Source organism: Salvia hispanica, chromosome 4 (genome assembly GCF_029641045.1).
Source record: "Salvia hispanica isolate PSC_SH4W2 chromosome 4, Shi_PSC_v1, whole genome shotgun sequence".
In the NCBI taxonomy this organism is placed as follows: domain Eukaryota; kingdom Viridiplantae; phylum Streptophyta; class Magnoliopsida; order Lamiales; family Lamiaceae; genus Salvia; species Salvia hispanica.
In genome coordinates, this window is record NC_142695.1 from 16750484 (window position 1) to 16767917 (window position 17434).

At 39.9% G+C, this 17434-nt stretch overlaps 1 protein-coding gene, 1 long non-coding RNA gene and 1 pseudogene across 3 annotated transcripts; all 3 read right to left on the reverse strand.

Moving 5' to 3' along the window:
- Nucleotides 1-5348: 5348 nt before the first annotated feature.
- On the reverse strand, nt 5349-7153 carry LOC125194753 (ferruginol synthase-like; annotated as a pseudogene).
- Nucleotides 7154-9705: 2552 nt separating this feature from the next.
- Nucleotides 9706-11776, reverse strand: LOC125192330 (uncharacterized). Of its 2 annotated transcripts, XR_007171362.2 has the most exons (4): nt 11338-11776; nt 10611-10788; nt 10365-10510; nt 9706-10285 (listed from the first exon to the last, which is right to left on the reverse strand). It is a non-coding gene; the product is annotated as an uncharacterized LOC125192330 (long non-coding RNA). The 2 variants fall into 2 exon arrangements; XR_016129110.1 differs by having other exon boundaries at nt 9706-10510.
- Nucleotides 11777-14494: 2718 nt separating this feature from the next.
- On the reverse strand, nt 14495-16213 carry LOC125192328 (ferruginol synthase-like). Its single transcript, XM_048089871.2, has 2 exons — nt 15331-16213; nt 14495-15250 (listed from the first exon to the last, which is right to left on the reverse strand). The coding sequence occupies exons 1-2, from the start codon at nt 16198-16200 to the stop codon at nt 14651-14653; spliced, it is 1470 nt and encodes a 489-aa protein (XP_047945828.1). The 5' UTR covers nt 16201-16213; the 3' UTR covers nt 14495-14650.
- Nucleotides 16214-17434: the final 1221 nt, after the last annotated feature.

Consider the following 17434-nt stretch of genomic DNA (forward strand, 5'->3'; position numbering starts at 1 on the left):
ACGAAGAATCGAATTTCACAGAGGGGTGTGATGTTTCGTCCAATGATAGCAGTAATAGTGAAGATGACTTAGATGAGGACATTGTTCCGGTTTTTAACAGGGTGAACCAACCTGAATTCTCATTATGTGAGACCGGCCCTTCATCTCTGGTTGTTTCAGTTCCGGCAGAGAACGCAAGGGATCCACCCAATCAAAAAGCTATCCAAGCTGCATTCAGTAGTCATCCTCGTTGGCTTACGAATCAGAAAGTCGTTGATTTTGATGATACAGGTGACTCGGAATTAAATAAGGAAGTAGACGATGAAAAACAATTAGGAGGCCGTCAATTTGCTGTGGAGTCAGACGAGGAAGTTTCACATGTAATTGTTGACAGTCAATTTGGTACTCATCCGTTGAATGTGGCGTCTACCGATATATTTGCTAATAAGAGTAGTTACAAGCCAATTACTAGCAATTGGAGTTTGAACATGAATCTTGAATCGAACAATATATCTTCTAATGAAATTGATTTTGATATGGATGCAATAAATGATGTTGGTCCATTCCATTGTATTGGTACTCCAAAATCGTCTACCAATTGGAGTGTGGATGCCGATTTGCCACTCCCAAATTGCGAGATGGATGACGGCAATTTACAGGTTGAGGTAAGGCATATTCGAGGGGTCTCTGGCAGCGCAGCAGGTCTCCTTGCTCTATATGGCGATGCCCGCACTATACCACCGCGTGATAGATTCATCAACCAAAGGTGTGGCGATGCGGTTGGTGACGAGCAGCAGCTGATGGAGAGATGCATCAATCAATCCACCATTGATGCCATCTACAAAGAAATTATCAATGTAGAGGAATTTGAAGATGGTAATCAGGATGACAGTAGCTACAAACTGTGGAATATGGCGAAATCCTTTAGGATTTTAGATAAGAAGTACACCTTTATTGCAAAGATGGTGATTGTGAACTCCGGCACAGAGGGTGGCGTGGAAATTTTCTCTTCTAGGGCTCTTTCGGGTCACATGAGGAGCCATTCGATCAAGAACAAGGAGGTGTATTTTTTAAAGGAATATGGCAGAGGGTCCGAAGCTATGAGGGCCATGCTTGTTCACAGGGAGAGCTATTCACAGCTGAAAGTGTTTAGTGTTGATGAAACTGATATGGGTTTGTCAGCCTTGGGGGATTTATGTCTGATTCAGAAGAAAAGATTCATGAGGAGGAGTGAAGATGCTTCTCATTTTGTTGCTTATGATTTTGATGGAGCAGAGGAGGCTGATGCTAACGACGAACTTGTGGAAAAATTAAGTTCGGCGGTGGTGGATGCTAGGCGCTTGGTGATGCTTTCCAAAGGTGTGTGGAAAACTAAGTTCGATGCTGGTGCAGTAAATTTAGGTGATAATATTTACTTTGGAGGTGTCGTTGCATTGTGTAAGAGTATGAGTAAGATATTTTGTGGGAGCGATGGAAATTTGGTTGCGAAGGCACCCTTTGTCAGCTTTGGTTTTTCCATATTTGTTGGTTGCACATTGCAGTCTGGTTGTTTTGCGGAAGTTCCCAATATTGCTAAGGAAGCTGGCCTATATCATATTTCTGACTATGATATTGGTAGAAAGAAGCAGTTTAACAATCTTGCTAGTGTTCCATTAATGTCACTCGGAGGGTCCTATAAATACTCACAGTTTCAACATTTGGCGTCGCCGATTGATGTGAATTATTCTCATGTTTTCAGCCTCAGCTCTACAACTGCTGCTATTTCTCTTATATGGCATTCCAATGCTACTAAAAAAGTTGAATCAGCAGTAAGGTCCAGTTGCTTGGCCAATTCGACGACTGAAAATCATATGGTTCCCTTTAATTGCGCAGATACATCGCTGCAGCATTTTCTTGACCTCCGCCTTGAGGGCAAGGCGATTTTCATCGGCGGGGGAGTTGATAGGGACTCCGAGCTGCCGCCAGAAGTAGAAGTCGAGTCACCGAAGATGCCATGACTTGCCGTCCAAGACTATTATGTTTTCTTATTTTATTTCCCTTATTTTATTGCACTATTTTGCCTTATTTTGTTATATTATTTTGGCACGTATCTTGCAATATCTTGCAAGATATTATTAGAGTCTATGGTTATGCATTCTATAAATACTAGAACTCCACAGATTATTATTATTGAGAATTAAGAAATAAAATACTTCTTTTCTCATTCTTGTTCCAAAACCCTAGAACTTCAACTAGGGAATTATCGATTTCTTTCGGTTCAATCTTCGCGTGCTCTACAAATCGCTCGATAGGGAACTTAAACCCTATCACGTTGACAGTATTAGTTTGAATTATTTTTGCCTTTTTTATTATTTTATTATTATTATTATTATTTGAGAGGTCCACATATGTCTTGCCAGGATTGTCGGCGTTGATAGTATTAGTTTGATATGGTCCGCTTTGGATCAAGTTCACACGGATTTATTTTTGAGTCACTCCGAAAAAACCTTAAACTAATCAGGGTTGTATAGAAATTATATATACATTCCAACTTTCCTTAGATTTCGATGTGGGATAGATTTGTACTCAACAGTCGGTCTGTCACGTTTCTTGTTTCCCTACTCTACGTTATTACTATCAAACTATTATGAATTTTTATCTCCTAATGATGGTAATAATAATAAAAAAAAATTAAAGTATGATTCATGATATTGTCAAGATCTTGGCATTAGATTTTAAACGTGATACAATGATCTTCCAACAAGAAACGTAGAGTAGTGAATGATCTTGTCACTTTTTACACTATCACGTTTCTTGCTGCCAAACTTTTTTTACTCCGTCAAACATAAAATGTTTTTAACTTTTCCCTTGACGTTTTTGTCATTAAAGTTAATTAACTACTCCCCCGTCTGTCTTAATTCTATTTAGTTTCCCTTTACATTTCGTCTATCAATACTTGTCACACTTATTTTTATTAATAGACCTCAAATACCACTAATTCATCATCTTACAATTATTATTCTTTATGTCCCAACAAAATTGAGTAATTTTCTTTTATGATAAAAAACAAAATATTCCATCACTCTTACTATATTCTATCATTTAATTTACTCTCTCTTCATTTCTCTTACTCTTCAACGCAATTTCTTATTTTTCGTGACAAAAAGTTTTAACTCAATTTAGTTGGAATGAAGGAAGTACTATAAAACTAATACTCTCTCTGTCTTTGAAAAGTATGAAACTTAGTTCGACACGAGTTTCAATGTATGATTGGTAAAGCAAGAGAGCGCGAGATAAAAGGTAATGTAAGTAGTGTTAGGCCATCCGCATCCATGTCTCTTATCCGTCACTTAACCGTCTCATCTCTTCACTATTCATGGGCCCCACTGTACTTTTCACCCCATCTCTTAACTGAGAGACAACACTTGCATCCCTCCATTTCTTAACCATCTCATCCCTTATCTATTCATTCGATTTCATTTTTTATTTTTATTTCCAACAAATTCAATTAATAAAAACACATTTTATTAAATAAAAAAAATTACACCCTCCGTCCACGATTAAGAGTCCCATTTCTAAATGGCGCGGGTTTTAAGAAATGTTAAGAAAAGTGGGTGGAAGAAAGTTAGTGGAATAGGGGTCCCACTTGTATATATTAGTTTTAAATGATATGTGAGTGGAATGAGTTAGTGGAATGTGGGGTCTCTTTACCATTTATGGTAATTATGAACCGGGACTCTTATTCGTGGACGAACCAAAATGAAAAAACGGGACTCTTATTCATGGACGGAGGGAGTACAATTTAAAATCCTAAAAACAATAAAATAGAACACATAAATTAAAATCTTTAAAAAAAATAAAAAAGACATAAGTAGGTATCTTCCCATACCGGGTTCTCACAGAAGTAATCGCGTACCAACCTCGCGGCGGCTTCCTCCCGGTTACGATGGATGTATTTTCAGGGTCGTTTTTGACGCACCGCGACTTCTTCCTCCCTACGCCAATCTTCTTCTAGCGATTCTTCCATTATTTGATGCATTTGCTCAAATGGATCCATGAATGGATTAAAATTTGGGAAAAAAAATAATGTTTTGAGACGAAGAATGTAGAGTGTTTGAGTGAGAATATAGAGTTTTTTTACGGTAACCCGGACCCGATGAGAAAAATTATTGCTAATTGACCGAAGTGGGAAGCAAAAATATTCTGATAAAGACGTTCCTTGTAATATTATCATGACTTTCATAATTTGTTGGAATGATTTGATATTTATAGAAGTGATTGGAGGATTAAAAATTATAGAAAAAAAAATTAAAAATTTGAAAAAAACGGCTATAAACGGCTAGTATATTTTTGGGATTTTTTTTTAATTTTCAAATTTTCCATGTATTTAAAAAAAAAACAAAAAAAAAATATTTTCAACGGATATAAATGACGCCCACTCGCGGGCCGGCGAGTGGGCATCACGCACGAATTGGAGCACGCCATGTCGCCAAGGCGTGTGGCGAGCTGTCTCGCGAGACGCCTCTCCCAGACGAGCATCGCGACGAGATGGGGATGAGACAACATCGAGATACGCGATGCGGATTGCCTTAGTGGTGAGTGAGTTACACATCGTTAGTAATGTAGTTTAATGCTATTAGTTGTAAATAAAATGATGTCTATGAGTAATAGAAAGTTCGTATTTTTCATGGACATACTAGCAAAGAAATAATTCATAGTACTTTTCAGGGATGGAGGAAGTATATAAAAATATGACCCACATTCTATTAATTTTTTCCACCCACTTTCAATTATATACATCCTCCGTCCCATAAAAGATAGTCTCATTTTTCTTTTTAATTTGTCACACTCACATTTTCATTTTTAGATATAGTGCTCTCTCAAAATAATATAAATATTATATTTTCTCTTTTCATCTAATACACAAAACAAAACATCTTAAATTATTATATTGTTCCATAAGTGTGATATCTTTTATGGGACAAAAGGAGTATTTCTTAAAATCTGTACTAGATCAAAATGTGATGTTTATTGTCATACGGAGGGAGTACAATTCAGGCTCCTTAGAGCATGCGTAGTGACATGCTAATTAAAAGAGTGAGGTCAATAAATTATCCAATTTTCATGCACTAGATCGATCTACTGCAATTGCAACCAATTCCTATCACATATTGGCACACTGCATGTGGATCTATACATCCCTTCTTTTTGGACATGAAATGCATCATCCAACCTCATTAAATCTAACAAACTTAAGTGGATGTTCGTTGAATTATAAACAAACCAAACAAAATTTTTATTTAAATTGGGATGGAGATACAACACATGACCAAGATCTCATCCAAATTTATTTTTATAAAAGTAGGGATGGAGATACGACACACCAGATCACATCCAAAATTTTAAAGTAAAAGAAGAGGTCCAGAATTCAGAAACAACAAAATGGAATGGCCTTGAGAGGAACTGCCTTGTGCAATGTCATTCCGAACTCCTCCGTGGTGTCATATGTCACCCCTCCATCCATTTCCCATTCAAAATTGTGAAGTATAGAGCCCAACAGAAGAGACAACATTCTATCAGCCAAAGGCAAACCTGGGCACATTCTTCTCCCCGACCCAAATGGAATAAACTCGAAATCTTGGCCCTGGAACCCCATATTGTTATTTAAGAATCTTTCAGGTTCAAACAAACTAGGGTTGGGCCAGATGCTCGAATCTCTACCTATAGCCCAAGCGTTGACGAATACCTGGGAGTGTTGGGGAATTATGTAATCCCCAATCTTGACCTCACGATCCACCTGTCGAGGAACTAGAAACGGAACGGGAGGATGGAGCCGTAAGGTCTCTTTGATCAGTGCCTGCAAGTATGGGAGTCTTGATATATGTGATTCTTCAACTTGCTTCATCTCTCCAATCACACTTTTCAGCTCATTCTTTGCATTATTCATCTTCTCCGGATTAGCTAGCAGTTCTGTCATTGCCCATTCCACTGTGCTTTGAGTTGTGTCTGTTCCTCCCAGAAATAAGTCCTATATAAATTGTGCAACCATGTAAGTTTTTAGAATATGCTCCCTCCGTTCCTTGTTAATAGAAGCATTTCTTTTCGACATAGAGTTTAAGAATAGTGTGTTAGATAGATGGTAAAATAAGTAAGAGAAATAAAGTAAGAGAGTTGGAGAGAGAATAATGTAAAAAGGAGAGTTACTTTTTGGCAAAAATAGAAATGACTCAATTAATTTAGAACGTTCCAAAATAGAAAAGTAACTCTATTAGTATGGAATGGAGGGAGTATAATATTGAAACAAATGTTAGAGAGAGGGAGAGAGAAGTATCACCAAAAACAGATGTTGAATGTCCTTGAAGCTAAATTCATACTCATCAGATCCATCCATGAGATCGAAAAGCACAGCCAATAAATCATTCTTCCTCTCCAAACCTCTCTTCAACTATCCCTCCCAAAACACCAAGCAATCTCCCAAAGTAAAACTCCAACCTCTTCTTGATCCTCTGCGGATCCAACCACTTGAGAAACGGGAAAAAGTCGGCCACATTCGGAGTCCCCAAAGCCATCATCACGCCCTCGACCGTCTCCTTCAGCTGCTGCGTCGCGCCGGATTCAAACTCAATCAAATCCACAGAGAAAATAGTCGCGCTCATAAGATTAAACGACGTCACAAACGCCGCCTGCCCCAAATCCACGGCCCGCCCGCTCTCGCTGCACTTGCGCAAGTAATCTATCAGCCTCTGGACCTTCTCGCGCCGGACTCCCGCGCCGCCGCCGAGGCGCCGTGCCGAGAACATCTGCTCTCTGTACAGCTTTCGCAGTTTTCTCCACCTCTCTCCAACCGGTATGAGTGGGAGTGAAATCTTGTCGAAGCCGTGGGCTTCGGATGCCGCTGGGATGGTGCGGCCGGAGAAGGCTAGGTCGTGCTCTTGCAGCACCAGTCTGGCGGAATCCGGCGACGATATGACGACGGTGTGGATGCTACCGAGCTTGAGAGACATCACAGGGCCGTAGGTTTTGGAGAGGTCGGCGAGAGACTTGTGCGGGTTCCGCCCTAGCTGGAGGATGTTTCCGACGATCGGAAACGGGTATGGCCCCGGTGGAAGGTTCCGGCTGCGGCGGCGGAAATGAGACCATGCCAAAATCGATACAATTATTGCGATCAAGAGTGAGAGAGCCATTTTAGCCAATTCTGTGATAGGAGAGAAAACCTTTGTTACTTCGTAATAAAGTCCTTACATGTGTTACTTAAATAACGAAGTCTTTTGAGTGTGTTTCAGTGTTTTCAATGTTTATTTTTGCTAATTGATTTATTTTTGTTGTTTTAATGTTTGATAAATATTACTCCATCCGTCCCATCACAAGTGATCAACTTTTCATTTTGAGTTGTCCCACCACGAGTGATCAATTTTCTTTTTTAGCTAAAAAAAACTTCAACATCTCTTACTTTATTACTCAATGTAGTTGGAATGAAGGGAGTACTATAAAACTAATACTCTCTCTGTCTTTGAAAATTATGAACACTTAGTTCGACACGAGTTTCAATATATAATTGGAAAAGTAAGAGAGCGTGAGATAAAAGGTTGAGTAAGTAGTGTTAGACCATCCGTATCCATGTCTTTTATCGTCTCATCTCTTCACTATTCATGGGCCCCACTGTACTTTTCACCCCATCTCTTAACTAAGAGACAACACCTGCATCCCTCCATCTCTTAACCATCTCATCCCTTAACTATTCATTCAATTTCATTTTTTATTTTTATTTCCAACAAATTCAATTAATAAAAACACACTTTATTAAATTAAAAAAAATTACAATTTAAAATCCTTAAAAAAAAGAACATAATTTAAAATACTAGAAATTAAAAATTGCACACTTAAATTCAAAATCTCAAAACTCAAATCATAAAAAAATGAAGGCAAAGAAGCAGAAGGAGTTCTCTAGTGACGATCATCTAACGATTGCCAAATTTTGCCCAAATGTGCTCCATTAGATCCTCCTGGAGTTGGGCGTGGGCGGTAGAATCACGTGTCTTTGCCCAAACACATAACCGCTCTTGCAAAGACGGATGCACTCCACTGCGAGGCGGACTACTTGCAGTAGAGCTTCCTGGGGTTTCAATGAACCAATTTTCCGCCTCAGGTCCTTCGTCGGCGACAATCATGTTGTGCAAGATTATGCACGTATACATAATGTCGACCATATTCGCCATAAACCACGTACGAGCTGGGGCTTTGATAATGTTGAATCGAGCTTGGAGAACCCCGAACGCTCTATCACATCCTTGCGAGCAGCCTCTTGCTTCTGCGCAAAAAGAGCATGTTTTTTGTTCATCGGGCTGCTGAATGTGTTCACGAAAGTTGGCCACTTCTGATAGATGCCGTCGGCAAGATAGTACCCTATTTTATAATGGCGGTTGTAAGCGATGAAGTTGATGGCCGATGCTTTACCATTCAGAAATTCGCTGAAGAGGTCGGATGCGCTGAGCACGTTGGCGTCGTTGGTTGATCCGGGGACCCCGAAATACGCATGCCAAATCCATAGCCGGTAGTCGGCAACGGCCTCGAGTATAACGATGGGGTGGGTGCCTTTGTGGCCGCTCGTGTATGACCCCCTCCACGCCACATGACAATTCTTCCATTGCCAATGCATGCAATCGACGCTGCCGAGTATCCCGGGGAATCCGTGCACTTGTTCGTGAAGTCGGAGCAAAAACTAACAATCTGCGGTGCTTGGCTTCTTCAGAAATTCGTCGGTGAAGGCTGCCCGGACGCCTTTGCAGAAGTTAATCAAACAAAGTCTCCCAGTGCTTTCTCCGACGTGCATGTATTCGTTGAACAAATCCGTCATTTGTTCAGTAGCAAGCTGATGGATTGCTGCAGTACATTTCTGGAGCGTCGTATGACTGGGACGACCAATAGCGTCGAACCCTTCTTGGAAGTACTCTTCCTGGGCCGCCAATGTATTTGCGATATGCAGAAAAGCTCCCGGCGCATGCGGAAACGGCGACGGAAGTAGGTATCTCCCCATACTGGGTTCGCACAAAAGTAATCGCGTACTAACCTTGCGGCGGCTTCCTCCCGGTTACAATGGATGTATTTTCGGGGTCGCTTTTGACGCACTGCGGCTTCCTTCTCCTCCCTACGTCGATATTCTTCTAGCGATTCTTCCATTATTCGATGCATTTGCTCAAATGGATCCATGAATGGATTAAAATTTGAGAGAAAAATAATGTTTTGAGATAAAGAATGTAGAGAGTGTTTGAGTGAGAATAAAGATTTTTTTTGTGGTAGATAATTTGTGGGAATGATTTGGTATTTATAGAAGTGACTGGAGGATTAAAACAATAGAAAAAAAATTAAAATTTGAAAAAAACGGCAATAAACAGATAGTATATTTTTGGGATCTTTTTTTTTTAATTTTCGATTTTTTCCTGAATCTTTAAAAAAAAAAAAAACATTTTCAACGGATATAAACGACGCCCACTCGCGGGCTGGGGAGTGGGCGTCACGCACGAACGGGAGCACGCCACATCGCCAAGGCGCGTGGCGAGCTGTCTCGCGATGTAACAATCCGAACTTTCATACCTTATTATTACTATTATTATTATTAGCGTAAAGATAAATAATAAGTGGTTGTTGTAGTATTCAAAACATGCTCTTTACGTTTATAATAATCGATCTTGGAATTTTAAATAATCGTTGCTTCGTCCTCAAACGAACATTTCAAGTACAAAAAAAAAGTAACACCAAATAAAAGTTTATAATGTCCGGCATATCTCCGAAGTCTGCTAAAGTACTATTGTACAAATTTATCAAATCTTTATCTATTACAATTAGGGGGCGGGTGGTAGCGGATACAACAATTATCAGGCTTTGTGGGAAATGAGCTTATCTTGATTTGGTGGATAGAGTTGTGGGTTGTTTGGTTCAACCCAACAAACTACTGCAGCCCAATTTGTGTGTGTTTGGTTGAAACGGATCATGGCTGAAAATAAGATGCCTCCGACTAAACTGCCCCTTGCTAGATTTTGGAATGAATCTCTACTTCTGCAGCAGACGGCGGACCGCCGCTGCACATCCACCGCCGCTGTCGCAGCAACCGCCGCGGTCATCCTTTAGCTCCGATTGCCACCCCATCTAGCAGTTCACCGGATTCGGCCATTCCTGCTTCCGCGAACGCCTCAACACCCTCGATAACTCCTCCTCCAACACGACAACAACACCCCTTCCTCCTCTCGCCACCTCCGTCTCTGCCGCCGCTGTTGCAATCAAATCCCCCTTCTCATCCAGTTCCACACCCAACAACTTCTCCCCTCCTCCCCTGCCTCCCAGATGAGAAAACTAAACAACCAAACAGAGAGAACAAATGAAAAATTGTTTCTCGGATTCCGAATACTCACGAAGACGATGTCAATTCCGTGAAGAGAAGCTTCAAATTGGAGGGATACGAGGGCAAAATTGGGAGAACACTTTGTTTTCAGGAGCATGTCTGAAATCACCGATCCTTATACCTGCCTCCCACTGTGATTGAGTTACACTACCTACACTGATAATAATAGCTGTGAGTGTGAAACCCGAGTTTTATTACCGGGTCGGGAGATTATTTTCAGAGCTACCAAACGGATGATAAGGATGATGAACATTACATTTTCTTCCCTTTTCAAGGCTACCACCCGAGCCCTTAGAGAAAAATTCACGCAGCCCGTTCAACGGTCGTGTTCGTACTTCAAGAAAGTCCGGTACATCATCAGGAATAACTGTGGATGCCATGTGGATGCCATCTGTTTTCCTACACCACAGCCACGAGCTTGAACCGGATTTTTCCTACACCAAACCCAAATCATTAAATTAATAGAGTAAGTAAAATGCATAAAAATAAAAATAGAAAAATAAAAAATAAAAAAATGAAAAGTGGCCGACACAGCAAGTAATAAGCTGGCAGAAGATTATGATCTTATGACAAAGAGGATTTGTCCGCCAAGTTGCTTAGTTTCCATATATATATATATATATATATATATATATATATATATATATATTTACCCCAACCATCACTTTCATGCCCACACCACATAAACAATACTCCCCACAGTATTCAGCCAACGAAGTAGGAAGAAGAGGCAATCTAACAAGATCCTTTTTCATGCCACAAAGAGACATAGTCAGCAAATCTTTTCCACATCACAAAAGGTGAGTACCATAAAACACCTCACTTTTTATTTCACATCTTGCAACATTGCATATAGGCAAGGCATGACCTCTGCCCAAAAACACCAATTTAGCATCGGATGAATATATTGCATGTAGGCAGAATTGCTGTAGCTTTCAAGAACATAAAAATGGCAGATTCTCAAAGAAAAATAGGAACTTAACTTGAAATAACATAGGAGTCTGCCGGAAAGACGTCCGGCAGCGAGCTCGACACTCTGATACACGAAAGAGAAAGAAGATAAATAAGTGCGAGATGAGAACAAGAATAAGCTGTTGCGGAGGTGCACGAGAGTGCATGCAGCACGTAAACCAGACAATCTACATCACCATACGCACACGTGGCAAGGATTCAAGTTAGTTAGTCAGTTAGAAGTTGTTATAGTTGGTTAATTGTTGCTTACGTGGACATGAGAGGTTATATATATACCGATCATGATTGTAATTCAGATATTATGTGAATGAATTGATGCAAGTTGTTTCTCTCTCTTCCCTCTCTTCTCCTTCTAGTGGTTCAGTGCGTATCGGTGCAATACCGGTCTCTGTTCCTATCACCGGAGGCCCCTATTCCGCACCACACTCCGTCGCCGACAATCGACAGCCCACGCTCCGAAAATCGTCACTGTTTCATCCCATTCAAATCTAAAATTTTAATTTACAAAGCTTGGCATAAAAAAAAAAGAAGTAATAAAATAAAATCTTGGTGAATAAGCAAATGAGAGGGACAAAATAGATGAACGCAATTGTTGATCACCCCTACCTGTCGGAGATCGGCGAAACGGCGGTGGCGTGGCGGCGGAGCTGAGACGGCGATGGTGTGGTGGAGAGAGGGAGAGCCGAGAGAGAAGGGAGGGAGAAAGAGAGAAAAGAGGGAGAGACGGGAGAGAGAGGGAGAAGAGGAGGAGAGAACACCGCCGGAGGGAGGCTGGCCGACGGTCAGTAGTAGGTAGAGAGGGGGATGAGACTTTCTCTCATTTTGGTTTGGGCTATAGGTTAGGTGTGAGGGAGATGAAATGGAGTATTTATATTTGGGTCATTTTGGTATTGGGCTGCTACATTTTAATTTCTCTACTTGGGCTAAATAAAGCAAATGAAAGAATTAAATTCGAGCCCAACACCATTTTAAATAGTTGGGGCTGCAGTGAATAAATTGGAGAGGCCCAATTTCAAAACTTAATTACTTGGGCTGAAAATCAGAGGAAGTCTTAGCCCAGTTCGAAATTATAATTTGTTTGGAGGAAATTTTAAATCTTAGCTTAAGTTTTAAATTAAGGTCTCATTAATATTTTTATATGATTCATTCTAATGGTGTAACTAAGCTAAAATAATCTACCTAACGTAAGAGTAGATTTTCTAAGTAAAAGACGCATAGATCCAATTTAATCGAAACCCGAAAATAGTGGAAGAAGAATCATCCAATAATAAATAAGGTTGAGAAATTCCTTAAAGATTAATCTACCTAGCGTAAGAGTAGATTTTCTAAGTAAAAGACGCATAGATTCAATTTAATCGAAGCCCGAAAATAGTGGAAGAAGAATCATCCAATAATAAATAAGGTTGAGAAATTCCTTAAAGATAAGTGAAATAAGAAAAAAGGAATTAATTGAGGCATGCATTCCTATTAAAGTTTAAGAATTTCTTGAAGACTGATTAGTGTATCATATTATATTGTTTTGTTTCCAAAAAGGTTATCTTTGCAAGTTAAAGTCGGAGGGAGAATTTCAAGTTAAGGAAATTTAGCGAACGAGGTGAGCTTTCTTATACTAAAAATACAAATTATATTTTATGAAAACTCGAACACATGTTCGTGATTTGATATTGTCTTGCCATAAATGTTTTGTGTATGATACCTATCTGTTGGCTAAGGCCAAGTGAATTATGAATGATGATATATAAGTCAAATTCGGGTCCCAGTGAGGGTGGTGTCCCCGCTCGGACTAGTGTACACGGGATACCTCTGACCGTGAACGGACGACAGAGAAGGTGACCGTGGAACAGTGGCGGATCCAGGATTTCCGATCTGAGAGTGCGATAAATAGTTATAACGATTTAGAGTTTCAAAATTCGACTGATGTTTTAATCATTTTATATTTTTTCTTGATAATAAACTTCATTATGAGTATATAAAAAATGAGAATATTTAAAATATTATATGAATGATTTATTTGGAGTAGCAACAACATATATTATTTTTATGAAGAAATCATATTTTTAATTATCTAAGTAAAATTTAGTCATTTTGCAAAATAGAAAAAATGAAAGTGTAAAAACATTAGAAAGAGTATTATATTTAAAAATGCATTAAAATAAATTAAATTGTTTGCAAAGGATCAAGAAATAATAAAGATAAAATAAATGCATGATAACCGAATCGAATAATGTTTATAAGAGAAAATTAAATTGATTAATTATAATTTTTTTGAATGTACAATAACAAAAGCATAAACAAAATTAAATGCATTCAAAACATTAAAACATTTTACAAGACAAAATATAGAAAATTTAATTCATCGGCAAAAATATCATACTATGTTATAAAACCAAAAGAAAAAAAATAAAATATTAGTTTGGTAGACACTAAAAATAAAACAGGGAAAAAGGACACTTACTATGTTATAAAACAGAAAGAAAAAAAAAATACTAGTTTGGTAGAAACTAAAAATAAAACAGAGAAAAAGGACACTGAAAAAGCATAAGATATGAAAGTGCCATTCATAGGATTCAAACCCAGGTCTATCAAATGGCAAGGTGACATGTTTACCACTGCACCACTACTAGCATTTTGTTTTAGGGGTACACTCGTACCCCCTTGTCCTCACTTAGATCCGCCAGTGCCGTGGAAGGTGGCCACCTTCCCGGCACAAACCTCTGGCATTTTGGGCAGAGAAGGTGACCGTATGAGAACACCATCTCAGCGGCACAAGGATACCTTTGACCTGTTCGGCAGAGAAGGTGACCGTATGAGAACATCATTTCAGCGGCACAAGATGGTCAGATATGTCAAAATACAGAGAGAAAATGGACCGCAGTCGAAAAATGATTTTTAGTAAACTCAGGTCTTTCAATAAAACCCCTGAGTGTTACTGTGATGATGGCTTGACAATACAGGCTCATTAGAGCATGCGTAGTGGCATGCTAATTAAAAGAGTGAAGTCAATAAATTATCCAATTTTCATGCACTGGATCGATCTACTGCAATTGCAACCAATTACTATCACATATTGGCACACTGCATGAGGATCTATACATTCCTTCTTTTTGGACATGAAATGCATCATCCAACCTCCTTAAATCTAACAAACTTAAGTGAATGTTCGTTGAATTATAAACAAATCAAACCAAATTTTTATTAAAGTAGGAATGGAGATACAACACATGACCAAGATATCATCCAAATTTATTTTTATTAAAGTAGGGATGAAAATACGACACACCAAGATCTCATCCAAATTTTCAAGTAAAAGAAGAGGTCCAGATTTCAGAAACAACAAAGTGGAATGACCTTGAGAGGAACTGCCTTGTGTAGTACCATTCCGAACTCATCCGTGGTGTCAGGTCTCACCCCTCCTTCCATTTCCCATTCAAAATTGTGAAGCATAGAGCCCAACATTAGAGACAACATTCTATCGGCCAGAGGCAAACCCGGGCACATTCTTCTCCCTGACCCAAATGGAATAAGCTCGAAATCTTGGCCCTTAAACTCTATATTGTTGTTTAAGAATCTTTCAGGCTTGAAAGAAGTAGGGTTGGGCCAGATGCTCGAATCACTGCCTATAGCCCAAGCGTTGACGAATACCTGGGAGTGTTGGGGAATTATGTAATCCCCAATCTTGACCTCGCGATCCACCTGTCGAGGAACCAGAAACGGAACGGGAGGATGGAGCCGTAAGGTCTCTTTGATCAGTGCCTGCAAGTATGGGAGTCTTGATATGTGTGATTCTTCAACTTGCTTCTTCTCTCCAATCACACTTTTCAGCTCATTCTTTGCATTACTCATCTTCTCTGGATTAGCTAGCAGTTCTGTCATTGCCCATTCTACTGTGGATTGAGTCGTGTCTGATCCTCCCACAAATAAGTCCTATATAAATTGTGCAACCATGTAAGTTTTTAGAATATACTATCATATTGAAACAAATTTTAGAGAGAGAGAGGTGCCACCACAAACAGATGTCGAATGTCCTTGAAGTTAAAGTCATACTCATCAGATTCCTCCATGAGATCGAAAATCACAGCCAACAAATCATTCTTCCTCTCCAATTCCATAGATCTTGATTCAAACCTCTCATCAATTATCCCTCCCAAAACACCAAGCAATCTCCCCAAGTAAAACTCCGACCTCTTCTTGATCCTCTGCGGATCCAACCACTTGAGAAACGGGAAAAAGTCGGCCACATTAGGAGTCCCCAAAGTCGTCATCAAGCCCTCGACCGTCTCCTTCAGATGCTGCGTTGTGCCGGATTCAAATTCAATCAAATCCACAGAGAAAATAGTCGCGCTCATAAGATTAAACGACGTCACAAACGCCGCCTGCCCCAAATCCACGGCCCGCCCGCTCTCGCTGCACTTGCGCAAGTAATCTATCAGCCTCTGGACCTTCTCGCGCCGGACTCCCGCGCCGCCGTCGAGGCGCCGCGCCGAGAACATCTGCTCTCTGTACAGCTTTCGCAGTTTTCTCCACCTCTCTCCAACCGGTATGAGTGCGAGTGAAATCTTGTCGAAGCCGTGCGCTTCGGCGGCGGCGGAGATGGTGCGGCCGGAGAAGGCTTGGTCGTGCTCTTGCAGCACCAGTCTGGCAGAATCCGGCGACGATATGACGACGGTGTTGATGCTACCGAGCTTGAGAGACATCACAGGGCCGTAGGTTTTGGAGAGGTCGGCGAGAGACTTGTGGGGGTTCCGCCCTAGCTGGAGGATGTTTCCGATGATCGGGAACTGGTATGGCCCCGGTGGAAAGTTCCGGCTGGGGCGGCAGAAATGAGACCATGCCAAAATCGATACAATTATTGCGATCAAGAGTGAGAGAGCCATTTTAGCCAATTCTGTGATAGGAGAGAAAGCCTTTGTTACTTAAATAATCAAGTCCTTGCATGTGTTACTTAAATAACGAAACTTTTGAGTACTGTTTTAAGATGGGCTATGAGTTGGGGCAATAGGATTTTTTAGGAGTACTCTCCTATTATTAGTCACAACACTAACTACACTATTCATGGGCGTTACATTGCACTTTACTCCATCACTAATTCAAAAGATAACATCTACGACTATTCCTCTGTTAACTATTTACTCTTTGAACTTTTTTTATCCCATTAATTCATTTCATTAAATTAAAAATACGATTAATAAAAAAATATTCATTAAAAAAATTAAAAAAATTACAATATACTCCTTCCGTCCCCCAAAATTCATCACCATTTGGCCTGACACGAGTTTTAAGAAATGTAATAGAAAGTGAGTTGAAAAAGTTGGTGGCATGTGGGTCCTACTTTTATATATTAGTTTTAAAATAAAAGGTGAGTGAGAATGAGTTAGTGGAATATGTGATCCATTACCAAAAATAATAAAAGTGAAAGGTGACAAATTTTTAGGGATTGACGAAAAAGGAAATAGGTGACAAATTTTCAGGGACGGAGGGAGTAAATTTTTAAAAATAAAAATCACATAATTTAAATCCTAAAAATGAACCGGTGTCTTGTTATAAGATCATCATAACCGGTCTCACAATGACTCCGTTTTGAGCTGCCTTTCTTCAATCCTCTTGATGGCAGAGAATCTTTGAATATCCGTGCTCACTTGGTCGACTCTGAAGCATTATTTCAAAACGTAGTTTTCAGTCACCCTCACCCAAAAAATATTCCGGTTATGTTGGTTCTCACGAATCGGATCCTCTGTAGTGGCGACTCACACTTCGAACAATTTCTTGGATTGGTTGTCAGATTCCAGATTCTGAATTCGGGATTTTGGTCGTAATCTTCCTAAATTTGGGACAACTATTGTGACGAACCGTAGGGCGTCATGTACTGCATGTGGGGCATGTGCAACATGTGAGGTCAAGTAAACGTCATTAGTTGGAGTCCGTGGCCTCTGGTAGTTGGGCGTTGCTGAGTCTTGGGTACTCGAAGTCGGATAATCTAGCGACAACACATTATTGTTGTTGAGATTGAGGCTCTCAACTTTCATCTGGGTTGGCCGACCATATTAGCACAGCCGACCATATTAGCACAATTGAAAATGATTATTTGAACAGAGAAATATATGAGTGAGA

Excerpts from the sequence above, each read along its gene's own strand:
- LOC125192328 (XM_048089871.2), bottom strand. The coding sequence starts at position 16,200 with ATGGCTCTCTCACTCTTGATCGCAATAATTGTATCGATTTTGGCATGG. Across the intron at positions 15,251-15,330 it reads ACATTCGACATCTGTTTGTG|GACTTATTTGTGGGAGGATC; the intron begins GTGGCACCTCTC and ends CAATTTATATAG.